Source organism: Carcharhinus amblyrhynchos, chromosome 27 (genome assembly GCF_965287045.1).
Source record: "Carcharhinus amblyrhynchos chromosome 27, sCarAmb.v2.hapA, whole genome shotgun sequence".
In the NCBI taxonomy this organism is placed as follows: Eukaryota; Metazoa; Chordata; class Chondrichthyes; order Carcharhiniformes; family Carcharhinidae; genus Carcharhinus; species Carcharhinus amblyrhynchos.
In genome coordinates this window covers 35,215,221-35,229,422 of record NC_137350.1, presented here as the reverse complement: position 1 = coordinate 35,229,422, position 14,202 = coordinate 35,215,221, and the positions used below count along the sequence as shown (strand labels likewise).

The 14,202-nt window shown below is 42.9% G+C and overlaps 1 protein-coding gene across 4 annotated transcripts in view; it reads right to left on the bottom strand.

Moving 5' to 3' along the window:
• The window catches only part of LOC145359298 (phosphatidylinositol 5-phosphate 4-kinase type-2 beta-like), a 116,703-nt gene that overhangs the window by 25,854 nt on the left and 76,647 nt on the right, over positions 1-14,202 (bottom strand). For all 4 annotated transcript variants that reach the window (XM_080213863.1, XM_080213864.1, XM_080213865.1 and 1 more), the window contains one exon: positions 1,416-1,454. In XM_080213863.1, the coding sequence (XP_080069989.1) occupies positions 1,416-1,454 (39 nt within the window). The remainder of the gene's footprint in view (positions 1-1,415; positions 1,455-14,202) is intronic.

Genomic DNA, 14,202 nt, shown 5'->3' with positions numbered 1-14,202 from the left:
TGACTAACCCTCCTGGAAAACCATGCACTCGTGATCTGTAGATGTATTACCCAATCCACTCTGGATACTGCTATTGTGAAGAGAATAATTCAGAAGGATTTACTTTTAACCAACTGAGATTGGCCACCTTATCAATTATTTGAAAAGTTTGTTTATTGTACATCTATTCCCTTCTTCAACGTTACAGAATACTTTCCTCCCACCACACTCCCAGGTCATACATGTTTACAGCGTGGAAATAGGCTCTTTGACCCAACTTGTCCATGCTGCCCTTTCTTTAAAACTCCTCTGTCTAATCTCTAGGATCTGATTTGATTTAATTTAGTTTATTATTGTCACATGTATTAGCATACAGTGAATAGTATTGTTTCTTGCACGCTATACAAAGCATACCATTCATAGAGAAGGAAAGGAGAGGGTGCAGAACGCAGTGTTACAGTCATAGCTAGGGTGTAGAGCAACATTATATTAATAATGAGGTAGGGAGTCTATAAGAGTTATAGTAGAGTTTTAAAAGCATAGAATAAGAGGGTACGCTGGGCACAGCTCACAAGAAATCGCCATGCTCCAGCACATCTGGGATTCTATTGTTATTGGTGGGATCTTGCTGTGTAAACTAGGTGTCATGTTTCCATGCACCACAACAATGCTACAGGTATTCAACGAGCTGTAAGGCGTTTTGGATATCCTGAGTCCACGAAAGGCACTATAACAAAGCTTTTTCTTTCCTGTTGCGTTGTAAAATAAGTGCTTAATGGAATGGTCAATAAAAGATTCGGTCACATTTAATGGAAGCAGCTTTATTTTCCTTGAACAATACCTCACTCAAATTAAAATAATCAGAGGTGCACAGAAGCAGCACCTGCGTTTCTTCTTCCGGTGGGAATCTTCCCAGAGGAGCATGGGTGCTATTGATAATTCATGAGGAGCAACTAGTGTAACTCTAATCCCACTGCTTTTGAGGCTCAGTGTATTGGAGCTTGCATCCAATTCTGTTATTTTCAAAGCTGGCATTAGTAACGTCTTACTGAATTGAAAATAACAATATCACAGAGAGATTGAAGTGGTCCTCGGTTTCATCACAAGCAATGCCTTTATCACGAAAGGCCTACAGCAGTGAACATTCTCAAGCCTCACACAGATCCATTGTGTTGGTTAATTCCATAAATACAATGGTTCAATAATTTGTCTTATTTTTTAAAGTACAATTGTTTTTACAATAACGAATATATAAAACAAATGAGAGTGCACTACTAAACCCTGGCTCTTATGGAAGAAGGATGGCTCTCAAATTCACTCTGCTTGTGAATGTGTTAATCATATTCCTACGGTAAAACAAATGCGTTTGTAAAAGCAAGGGTACTGTTGGAAGCTGAGAGAATGATAATGCATTTCATATACATATGGCACCATACCTTTTCTTTTCCACTGGCTTCCCTTGATACTGTTGAACCCTGAGGAAGAAAGCAACAAGTAACTATTACCATTGTCCTTCTTTAGATTAAAAGAATATACTTTTAAATGCCACTGTCCCCAGGATTGCACTGATTGTACACCACAGTAACCGAGGATGGAATAATACCCCACATATCCCAGCCTTCTCTTCACTTTCCCAAGGGGTGATGGAATGAGGTAGGAGAAAGGGGACTGAGTTGCATGGAATGGAAGGATTCACTCTCTCACTTTTTCCTTTCCCGAAGGGTGCAGTACTGGCCATCTTATTGTGAATGATGTATAATGTAATGTTGAATTTATGTACATGAATGTGTTAAGAAAGGTAAAAATGGTCTCCATTTCATTCAGGTTTTGTTTCTGAACCTTGGTGCCTGGATGTCTGGATAGACTTGTGACTAAAGGTCAGGTCTTTTGGGTTGTTTGTTAATATAACTTTTCAATGAGGATTTGCAATCCCAGAAGTTAAAGAGATGGGTTAAAATGGGGTCAAACGTTTCGTGTTTGTGGCAGAAAAACACTAAGTAGAAAAAAACTTAACCAATGTTGCTAGGCAATTGTAAAGTGACATATACAAAGATAGAGAGGTAGTTCTGTGTATGTCAGGGAGAGAGAACAGGAATTTTAAGCTATCTGACAAGAAGAACTACAAGGCTGCTGCGGACAGTAGTTGACTAAATAGTTTTAGGATTCAGTAAAGTGACCAGTTCAGCATAAATGCTACTGGAAAACTGAGCATAGAAAACTCATTTGTTTGTTCTGCAGTTAAAGAAACAGCAAGATTACGGTGCGCTTTCTGGGTGCCTCAGAGAGAACTGCAAATTGGCTGAGAAGCATCTAGTGAATGCTCAGGAATTCATCGGGAGAAAACTGTTTGCAACTGTGCCAGTCCCAAACGAGAAGCCTTTTTTTGCATCAAGCTAATGGTAACTCTTCACTAGTTTACGTGTCAGTAAATATATTGCCGGGGTAAAGGGAAGTGAGAATCCGAATCATGTGTTTGTATTGCGATCATTCCACCCTTTTTGTCTGCTGTAATACAGTTCACTTCTGTTGCTTTAATAAATATTTTATTCTTTGTACTGAAAGTCCATTAACCGACTCCTGTGAATTTGTTTAGTAGCTTTCGTCCACAGTTTCTAACAAAAAAAGTTAGGTTTTATCAAGCCAGGTTCCATTCTGGGATTTGACTTAAGTGTTGAAAGCAACTTGGATCGCAACAATCTGCTTGCTGCTTCTGTCAGGGCACACGTGAGACCTGACCTATCTAATGTGGACATTTACAGTGAGGTGCAACCCTACAACCTGCCATCAGGTGTCCTTTGGAAAAAGGTAAGAAACAGAAATACAAACCTATGGTATAGCATTGCAGTTGCGGATGGCTGTAGAAAATTTTTAGCAGACATTACATTAGGGCAGTCAATAGCAATTCAGCGAATAAGCAGTTTAAGACCCTGCAAATCTATCTGCTTCTCTGAGCTTCAAGGTTCATAGTTACGCAATTTCTAACAAATGTGCAGTTCCAACATAAGACTACAGAAGTGAGGAGCTTCACACAGTTAATACATGCGTTTTTCGTATAAGAATATAAAAATTAGGAACAGGAATAGGCCATCTGGCTTCTCCAGCCTGCTCTGCCATTCAATAAGATCATGGCTGATCTTTCCGTGGACTCAGCTCCACTTACTCGCCTGCTCACCATAACCCCTAATTCCTTTACTGTTCAAAAATTTATCTATCCTTGCCTTAGAAACACTCAGTGAGGTAGCCTCAACTGCTTCATTGGGCAGGGAATTCCACAGATTCACAGCCCTTTGTGTGAAGAAGTTCCTCCTCAATTCAGTCCTAAATCTGCTTCCCCTTATTTTGAGGCTATGCCCCCTAGTTCCAGTTTCACCTGCCAGTGGAAACAACTTCCCTGCTTCTATCTTATCTATTCCCTTCATAATCTTATATGGTTCTATAAGATCTCCCTTCATTCTTTTGAATTCCAACGAGTATAGCCCCAGTCTACTCAGTCTCTCTTCATAAGTCAACTCTCTCAACTCCGGAATCAACCTAGTGAATCTTCTCTGCACCCCCTCCAGTGCCAGTATGTCCCTTCTCAAGTAAGGAGACCAAAATTGTAAACAGTACTCCAGGTTGGCCTCACCAGCACCTTATACAGTATAGTTCAGTATCGTATTGATGTAATAAATAATAGAACATGCTGGTGTATTTTTTTTTACAGGTTGTATACTGGAACACAAGTAGGACATTCACCGATTGTGTTGGGTCTGCCATTGAATTGCATTATGAATGATTCATGTCTCAAGCCCATTACCTTTCTTCCATATCTCTCAATACCCTTAGGTAGCATAAATCTATCAATCTGTTTTAAAATTTCAATTAACCTCCAGAATTGTTATAATATACAATCTGCATTATATAGTCTTTGCTTACTGGAAGTAAAACAGCTCAAGGGCTGCATTTCTGTAAATGCAATTTGGACATCCTAGTCTTTAAGTCCCTCTGTGGCCTCACCCCTCCCTATCTCTGAAGCTTTCTTCAGTCTTCCAATCATCTAAGAAAACTGCACTCTTCCAACTTCAGGTACATCCCTGATTTTAATTATTCCACCCTTGTTTTCAGTGCCTAGGCCTTAAACTCTGATGTTCCTTCCATGACACAGTGTGGCACAGTGGTTAGCACTACCAGTGTCCCAGGTTCAATTCCGGCCTCGGGTCACTGTTGTGCAGAGTCAGCACGTTTTTCCTACGTCTGCACGGAATTCCTCCGGATGCCCCACATTCCTCCAACAATCCAAGGATGTGAGGGTTAGGTTGATTGGCTGCGTGAAATTGATCCTAGTGTCAAGGGAATTGGTAAGGTAAATGCGTGGGTTTATGAGAATATGGCCTGGATGGGATTGTGGTTGGTGCAGACTCGATGGGCCGAATAGCCTCCTTCTATACTGTAGGCATTCTATGATGACCTTTACTGTCTCTCTTCTGTTCATGTATTCCTTAAAAACTTGCTTTCTTGACCAAGCTTATGGTTACACTACCAATATAGACTGATGTGGCTCAGTGTCAAATTCTGTTTGATTGCACTACTGTGACATTGTACTTTGTTAAAAAGCTATATAAATGCAAGCAGTCACTGCTGTTATTGTATTGATGACTGTTATGTGGACAGCAAAACCAAATCTCATCTCATCCTCATCCAACATCCACACATGCACCTTGCGTCAGGGATCGCTGGGTACTAATCAACAGCAGAAACACCCTTGAATGATTTTTGCTCTTTCTAATCAAGGGCTGTGAGGCCAGCAGCAGTGTCTCAGTGCAAAGAGCCAGAAGCAACCAGAGGAAAGGATTTTTTTAAGCAGCGAGTGGAACTCTTTGCCACAGGAGGCTGTGGAAGCCAAGTCATTGAGTGTCTTTAAGACAGAGATAGTTAGGTTCTTGATTAATAAGGGGATCAGGGATTATGAGGAAAAGGCAGGAGATTGGGTATGTGAAAAGTATCAGCCATGACTGAATGGTGGAGCAGTCTTGATGGGCCGAGTGGCCTAATTCTGCTCATACGTCTTGTGGCGTTTTTAGAATTCAGAATGCACTCCCTGATAGGGTGGTGAAAGCAGATTCAATAGAAGCTTTCAAAAGCTCTCATGAAGGGTCAGCCCTTTGAAACATTGGCTCTATTCTCCTTCCACAGATGCTGTCAGACCTGCTGAGTTTCTCCAGCATTTTCTGTTTTTGTTTCAAAAGTAAATACTTGAAGGAGAAATTAATTGCAGGGAGAGGCCCAAGGGATGGAACTAAGTGGATTGCTCTTGGAAACATTTAACCCAGACTCAAGCTGAATGTCCTTCCTCTGCGCTGTTCCATTCTTCAATTCCACATTCTTCCAGTTTACGTCACAAGATACAGATCTCTTCAGAACTCAAATCTGGGACTAATCAGTTTGTATAGCTCAGTATCACACTGTGCAGTGTTTATACTCAGAGACTTACGGGCAGTTTGTGGGATTTTAATTTTTATTTATATAATGGAAGCACACACTTTCCAAGAATGTGCTTACATTTCTCTAAATTAAATTAAGTTATACTCTGTATCTAATAATTAATTATTCACTTGGTTCAATAATTTAATTACTCACTCCACTCCATAATTAGTTGACTTACTGCCAGCACTTAATTAATTTAATAACTTAAACACATCTATGCTGAACACATCATAATTCAGCAATAGTATGATAATTATATTTTTACTAACATTAAGGAGCCAAAGAAGTCCATAGATTAGCAAACATTTTCTCTGTGGCCGTTTGTGACAACATTCCAGCCAGCACTCTTAAAATGTAATTTCAGCTGCGGTTTGTCCATTTACACTGTTAAGTGCCATTCAATCGTGTGCCTGTGCTCATTAATAGGAGGTATGTCAATATTAGGAATAACATGAGTCAAATTAGAGTAAAGCGCCCTCTACTTTATCCCAATTACATGCAGTAACTGCACTTTCAACAACATGTCCCCAGGAGAGAGTTCCCTGGTGTCCTGGCCAATATTTACCTTTCAAATGACATAATTAAAACAGATTACCTGGTGGTTTATATTTTTCGAAGCTCGCTGAGTACACACTGACTGCTATGTACACACCGATGGACATATATGCACCGACTGCCACGTTTGCTACATCACAATGGTGACAAAACTTCAAAAGGACCTCACTGGCTTTGAGACGTGCTGAGGCCATGGAAATTGACCAGTGATAAACCTTTATAATCACCATTCAGGCTTCACTTTGGTCTAGTTCGTAAGATTATAGGAGCAGAATTAGGCCATTCAGCCCATTGATTCTGCCCTGCCCTGCTACTCGATCACGGCTGATATGCTCCTCATCCCCATTTTCCTGTCTTCTCCCCATAACCTTTCAACCCATTCCCAATTAAAAATCTGTCTAACTCCTCCTTAAATCTATTCACTGTCCCAGCATCCACCACACTTTGGGGAAGCGAATTCCACAGATTCACGACCATAACTTTTTAAAACCTAAATTACATGTAATTTTGCACTGATTGGCATCCAATCAGAGAGATGATGGGAACTTTGGTAAGGTCAGATTATATAATCTGTTGCACTTCTTCTATGGCTGCAAAAGCAGATTTTGGAGAAGCAAAACTTAGCTCTAAGTGCCACGCAACTGAAGCTGTTCCTTACGATGATCTGGGATGATCTCTTGTCGATGCCTTGTCACAGACTGGCATGTGCTTTGGTGCCTCTGAGACCACATGCCGTGGTGACAGTGAGCTCCTGCCCACAACTAACATTGCCATTTGCACTGGTCATCAGCTAGAGTCTCTCACTTGTCATGATTGATGTTGAAGGCTTTCATGTCTCTGGTTTTGTGCAATGGAGCTGTATGCATTAGGGACTGAGCTAGAGACCGTACCCACTCATTTCGTGGAGGATCAATAAAAATTAACAGGAAGCAAGACATGACCTGCAGCTTAGCTGCATTCAAAGTCATGTCCCAGAGATGTGGACAGCACTCTAACACAGAGACAGAAGATACTGGAAAATCTCAGCAAGTTTGACAGCGTCTGTGCAGAGAGAATAGAGGCAACATTTTGACTTCAAACGTGGCTCTATTCCCTCTCCACAGATGCTGTCAAACCTGCTGAGATTTTACAGTATTTTCTGCTTTTGCTCCAGATTCCAGCATCTGCAGTATTTTGCTTTTACTTTGTTCACTTTTTCCTCAAGACACAATTTCCTGGAAATGAGAGCCAAAACTCAGAGGCATAGAGCAAAGACCATAAGGTATAGGAGCAGAATTAGGCCATTCAGCCCACCGAGTCTGCTCCGCCATTCAATCATGGCTGATAAGATTCTCATCCCCATTTTCCTATCTTTTCCCCCAGAACCCTTGATCCCCTATTATTAATTAAGAACATATCTATCTCTGTCTTAAAGACACTCAATGATCTTACCTCCACAGCCCTCTGAGGTAACGAGTTCCACAGATCCACCACCCTCTGGCTGAAGAAATTCCTCCTCATCTCTGTTTTAAAGGATCGTCCCTTCACTGAGGTTGTGCCCTCGAGTTCTAATGTCTCCCACTAGGGGAGACAACTATCTAGGCCTATTAGTATTCTGTAAGTTTCAATTAGATCCCCCCTCATTCTTCTAAACTCCAGTGAACATAAACCCAGACTCCTCATCTGCTCCCCTGATGACAAACCCTTCATTCCTGGGATTCTTCTTGTGAAACCCCTCTAGACCCACTCCAAGGCACTAACATCATTCCTTAGGTATGGGGCCCAAAACTGCTCACAATATTCCAAATGGGGTCTGACCAGAACCTTATACAACCTCAGCAATACATCCCTCCTCTTGTATTGCAGCCCTCTAGAAACGAATGCTAACAAAAATCTGAATTATGATCTTAAATACCAATAATGCGTTCCTGAAATTAATTTTGGTTCCAAAAGCTGGAATACCTTTGCAACAGTTGACACCTGAGAGAGAGTTTGAGAGCATTTCACATTACTAGAATGCAACCAATGGCCACTAGAGCAATTGTCTGTGCTCCTACATTAAATTTATTTAAAGAGAGAAGCAGTATTACAGACTCACCAAACCGTGGATCTGTGAATCTATTGAGGCCATCAGTCTCTGCAAGGTAAATGTGGGGAGCTGACCCTCACATTTGTACTCATAGAGCTAACAGGTTTATAGTTGAAGCTTGATTCATAAGAACATAAGAAATAGGAGCAGGAGTAGGCCATCTAGCCCTTCGAGCCTGCCCTGCCATTCAATAAGATCATGGCTGAACTGTCGTGGCTCAGTTCCACATTCCCGCCCTCTCCCCATAATCCTTAATCCCCTCGCTTATCAAAAACCCATCAACCCGCGTCTTAAAAATATTTAGCGAGGCAGCCTCCACCACCTCAATGGGCAGAGAATTCCAGAGATTCACCACCCTCTGAGTGAAGAAGTTCCTCCTCAACTCCGTTCTAAACCGCCCCCCCTTTATCTTGAGGCTGTGCCCCCTAGTCCTACTGTCCTTTCTGAGCGGGAAGAGCCTCTCCACCTCTATCCTATCCATCCCATTCATCATCTTATACGTCTCAATGAGATCTCCCCTCATTCTTCTAAACTCTAACGAGTACAAGCCTAGTTTATTCAGCCTCTCCTCATAGCTCAACCCCCTCAACTCCGGTATCAGCCTAGTAAACCTCCTCTGCACTCCCTCCAAGGCCAAAATATCCTTGCGTAAGTACGGCGACCAAAACTGCACACACTACTCCAGCTGCGGCCTCACCAATGCCCTATACAGCTGCAGCAAGACCTCCCTACTTTTATATTCAATCCCCCTTGCTATGAAGGCCAGCATCCCATTAGCCTTCCTGACCACCTGCTGCACCTGCAGGCTGGGTTTTTGCGACTCATGCACAAGGACCACAAAGTCCCTCTGCACCGTCGCCTGCTGCAGTTTTTCGCCCCGTAAGTAATAGTCCTTCCTACCATTATTCCTACCAAAGTGGACCACCTCACACTTGCCAACATTAAATTCCATTTGCCATTTCCTGGCCCATTCGCCCAGCCTATCTAGATCCTTCTGCAGACTCTCCACACCCTCCACGCAATTTGCCGTTCCACCAATCTTGGTGTCTTCAGCAAATTTCGACACCATACACTCGGTTCCCTCCTCCAGATCATCTATATAAATGGTAAATAGCTGAGGCCCCAGCACCGACCCCTGGGGCACTCCACTAGTCACCAACCGCCAATCCGAATAGCACCCATTAACCCCCACTCTCTGTCTCCTATTTGACAACCAATCCTCTATCCACGCTAACACCCTACCCCCAACTCCATGCCCCCTTACCTTCTGCAATAACCTCTTGTGAGGTACCTTGTCAAACGCCTTCTGAAAATCAAGAAAGACCACATCCACCAGCTCTCCTCTATCCACCGCCCTAGACACATCCTCATAGAACTCCAATAAATTTGTCAGACACGACTTCCCCTTAACGAAACCGTGCTGCGTCTGCTCTATCAAGCAATTCCCCTCAAGATGCCTCGCTATTTCCTCTTTGATGACGGATTCTAACATTTTACCCACAACAAACGTTAAACTAACCGGCCTATAATTCCCTGCCTTTTGCCTGGCACCCTTCTTAGACAACGGCGTAACATTAGCCGCTTTCCAATCTTCCGGCACTTCCCCGGAATCCAGCGATGTTTGCTGACTTTTTGCCCGAGCAATCCAAAATTAATCCCGCTGCATTCCTTCGTCCCTAAAATCCTCTATTTCCCTGCACTTCGAATATCAATGCAGAGGCAGCACGGTGCACAGTGTTTAACATTGCTGCCTCACTGCACCAGGGACCCAGATTCAATTCCGAACTCAGGGCAGTCTCTATGTGGAGTTTGCATGTTCTCCCCATGTCTGTGTGGGTTTCCTCCCACAGTCAAAAGGTGTGCAGGTTAGGTTGATTGGCCATGCTAAATTTACTCAGAGTAAATATGTGGGGTTACAGGACTGGAACCTGGGTGGGATTGTGGTCAATGTAGACTCGATGGGCTGAACGGCCTCCTTCTGCAATGTAGGGATTCTATGTTTCTATTCCCACAATAGATGACATTGCCTCTGCTTCAACCTCTCCATATTCCAATGATTCTTTCTAGAAAGCAATTTCTCTTAACCACTCTTATCATTCTAGGACAGTGCGATGGCACAGTGGTTAGCACTGCTGCCTCACAGTGCCAGGGATCTGGATTCAATTCCAACCTCAGCTGATGGTCTGCGTGGAGCTTGCACATTTTCCTTGCGTCTGCGTGGGTTTCCTTCGGGTGCTCTGGTTTCCTCCCACTGTCCAAAGATATGCAGGTTAGGTTGATTGGCCAGGCTAAATTGCCCCTTAATGTCAGGGGGACTAGTAGGGTGAATATGTGGGTTATGGGGATAGGGTCTGGGTGGGATTGTTGTCGGTGCAGACTCAATGGGCCAAATGGCCTCCCTCTGCACTGTAGGGATTCTATAATTCCACGATAATTGATCTCTGACCCACTAACGAGAGGGAATACTCTTTCCCTGTACACACAATCAAAATTTTTTAACTGATTATTTCTTGGGATTTGGGTGTCGTGGGAAAGGCCAGCATCTGATGCCCATCCCTAATTGCCCTTAGCTCGGCCATTTCAGAGGTCAGTTAAGAGTCAGCCGCATTGCTGTGGATCTGGAGTCACTTGGCGAACAGACCAGGTAAGGATGGCAGATTTTCTGCTTTAAAAGGAGATTTATGAACCAGATGGATTTCGACAACAATCATGGTCACCAGACCAGCTTTCAGTTCCAGATATTATTAATTGGTTGAATTTAAACAGAATTTGAAGCCATGTTCCCAGAGCATTAGCCTGAGCTCTGGACAAATAGTCCAGAATAGCCCAGGTAATGGTGGCACATTACCATTGTGCCACCATCTCTCCCTCTCACCAACTTGAATATTTTATACATAGGTCGGGTCAACTGTAGGGTCAATTGAATCATAATTCTGAGCTATTGCTGATTTAAATTATTAATGGACACTGTGCCTTTAAGATTACAAATGATCATCTGGCTTTTGTCAAAACCCCACTTGGTTTTCTTTTGGTAGGTCATGTTGATAAATACCATCTCCACATCAAAGTTCACTTTGAAATTTGCTCTGACAATAGAAACTTAGAAAAGGAGCAAAGTATCCAGTTTTGCCGCATTTAATCCTTTTCCAAGCCTGTTTATAGCGCAGATTAAAAGGAATTAATTATACAGTTGAAAATTACAGGAACTATGTTTTATGGTTCATGTAGCACTTTCACAATGCTGCATGACTCACAGCACAGGCCAACATTCAACTGTGCCACCCACAGTTGTGATGAGCTTTAATCAGAGTCGGGAAGGATGGGGGGGTTGCGGTGGGGGCAAGTTGGCAGACAAACATTGACAATGAAGCAGGACTTGTCTCAAAGAATGCTCACTTAAGTGATCACTTTCCCTGTTAGTAGCATAATTCTGGGGAGAGGGTGGGTGAGGAGTTTGCATTCAGTCCTGCCATTTTGAACACCACCTGCTCTCAAGCTACGAACTGGGGCATCTGTATGGGTAACTTGCTCACAATGCAGCACCTCCTTTGTGCTCTCGGTTACTCAGAGACAAGACAAGGATATGCAAAAATACTGTGTTTGGCAATGAACTAAATTGGGTGCCTCTGGTTGCCATGTGTACATCAGTGCATGATGAAGTGAACAGGCTGGTTTTATGTTTTTTTTGTGAATAAAATCATAGAATGGTTACAAGTCAGGAGGCCATTCATCCCATTGTGTCTCTGCCAGCTGTCCAACTCCACCACTTTTGCTCCATAGCTCTGGAGAGTTTCTCGCTTCAGAAATTAACCAATCTTCTTTCAAAAATCAATATTGAGTCTTTCTCCACCACAGTCTCAGGCAGTGCCTTCCAGATCCTAACCACGCAATCTGTAAGAAAGTTCTTCCAGGTCACCATTGCTTTATTTGCCAATCAGCTTACATCGGCGTCCTGTGGTCCTTGATCTGTCCACCAATGGGAACAGATTATCCGTATCTACTCTGCCCTCATGATTTTGAATACCTCCATCAAATCTCTTCTCAAACTACTCTTCTCCAAGCAGAATATTATTTATTTAGGATTGTCACAAGTAGGCTTACTTTAACACTGCAATTAAGTTACTGTTAAAATCCCCTAGTTGTCACACTCTGGTGTCTGTGTGGGTACACTAAGGGAGAATTTAGCAAGGCCAATGCACTCGACCAGGCCTTTTGGACTGAGGGGGGAAACCGGAGCACCCAGAGGAAACCCCCATGCAGACACGGGGAGAACGTGCACACTCCACACAGTGACCCAAGCTGGGAATTGAACCCAGGTTCCTGGTGCTGTGAGGCAACAGTGCTAACCACTGTGCCACAGTGCCGCCCACAATCCAGAGATGCAGTTCAATCCCACCACAGCAGTTAAGGAATTAAATACATCTGGAATAAAAGATAATGGTAACTATGAAACTGCCAGATTGTGATCAAAGTCCATCTGGCTTACTAATGGCCTTTAAGGAAGGAAACTGACTCAGCTTTCCTATATGTTCAGGCAAACTCAAAGCAACCTGGTTGACCTAAACCATTCAGTTGCGACAAAAGTATAATCTGCATGAGCTGCATTAGTTTAAAAAAAAGTCAGCTCACCACCAAATCCTCAAGGACAGTTTGGGACGGGCAATAAATTCTGGCCTTGCCAGTGAATAGGAAAACAAACTGAGATTAAATCTGAACCTTGCTAGGTTATGGCTCAGCTATTCAGTTGATATGCTTGGTGACCTACGATGAGAGGGGAGGGGAGGTGGGGTGGGGAGCTTGCTCTATGTTTTAATGACAGTAAGAATTAGCAAGCAGATATCGAGAATAAGCAAAAGCTCATTCATTTAACAACAGTAATCATCGGCATTTAAACAATTGCTTCACCCACCAAGTGACTTCATGTGGGGAACAAGAAGAAGAATTTTGTCTGACTCACCAAAATAGCTTTCTATTCACGGCTGGAATTCTGAACATTTCCTGTTAACAGGGCTGACCTGTGAATCAGTTCCGCGTTTTCAATATGAGCATTCTGCAACTCACACAAATGTTTCGCTCATATGGAAAAAACCCAATTAACTTTGCCTTCAGGTACAAGATTTACAACTCCTTATCAGGATACGGTTCCTTGTCCAAAGGGCCATTGTTCATGAGTGAACCTCAGCAGTGAATATCAGAGAGACCAGTCCGTGCTGCCCCCAGTTGAGGTCCGTACATGTGAATTTCAAGCACGTCACTGGGGAGAGATCAGGAGCAGGAAAACCAGCTGATTTTTTTCTTGCACAGCTCCAGAGCACAAAAGGCAACACCCCTTTTGCCACCTTAGTTGAAATTAATCAACTCAACACTATCCACTAGGGAATCAATCCAAGATCTTCCTTGTGTGTCTGGGGCTCATGATGCGCTTAACCACTGGGGAACAAAACTAAATTTTAAATGTTTCAATCGTTAATAGTTTTTTTTCTACTTTGCTGCAGTGCAAGCATGAATTTCATTGGGTAAGGGGGCTGTGGGTACTGTCAAGTTAATTTATTAGTGTCACAAATAAGGCTTACATTAACACTGCAAATAAAGTTACTGTGAAAATCCCCTAATCGCCACACTCCGGCGCCTGTTCGGGTACACTGAGGGAGAACTTAGCAAGACTAATGTACCTAACTGGCATGCCTTTCAGACTGTGGGAGAAACCTGGAGCACGCAAAGGAAACCCACGCTAACACGGGGAGAATGTGCAGACTCTGCACAGATAGTGACCCAAGCTGGGAATCGACTATAAAGGACTCATTGCCTTGTCTATAAAAAGGTAGGAGAATACATCAAAGGTGCAAGAGCTAAATTTGAGAGTAGTAGTTAGAACTTGAAGCATTTTATGCAGGAAGCCTCATCAGTCCTCCACTAGGAACGTTCCACAGATGCAACAAAACCCACTTCTTGTCACCCCCATCCTTATCAATGCTTTATTAGCTCCTTGCTTCCCAGCAAACTGACTGCAAATCCAGATCCACAGTAAGTTGCTTTAATCCCGTGTTCTTACCCTGCAGTATAAATATCTCCCACTTTCTATGCCTTTTAACTATTTTCAAAGGGTTGTCTGGACTCGAAACATCAGCTCTTTTCTC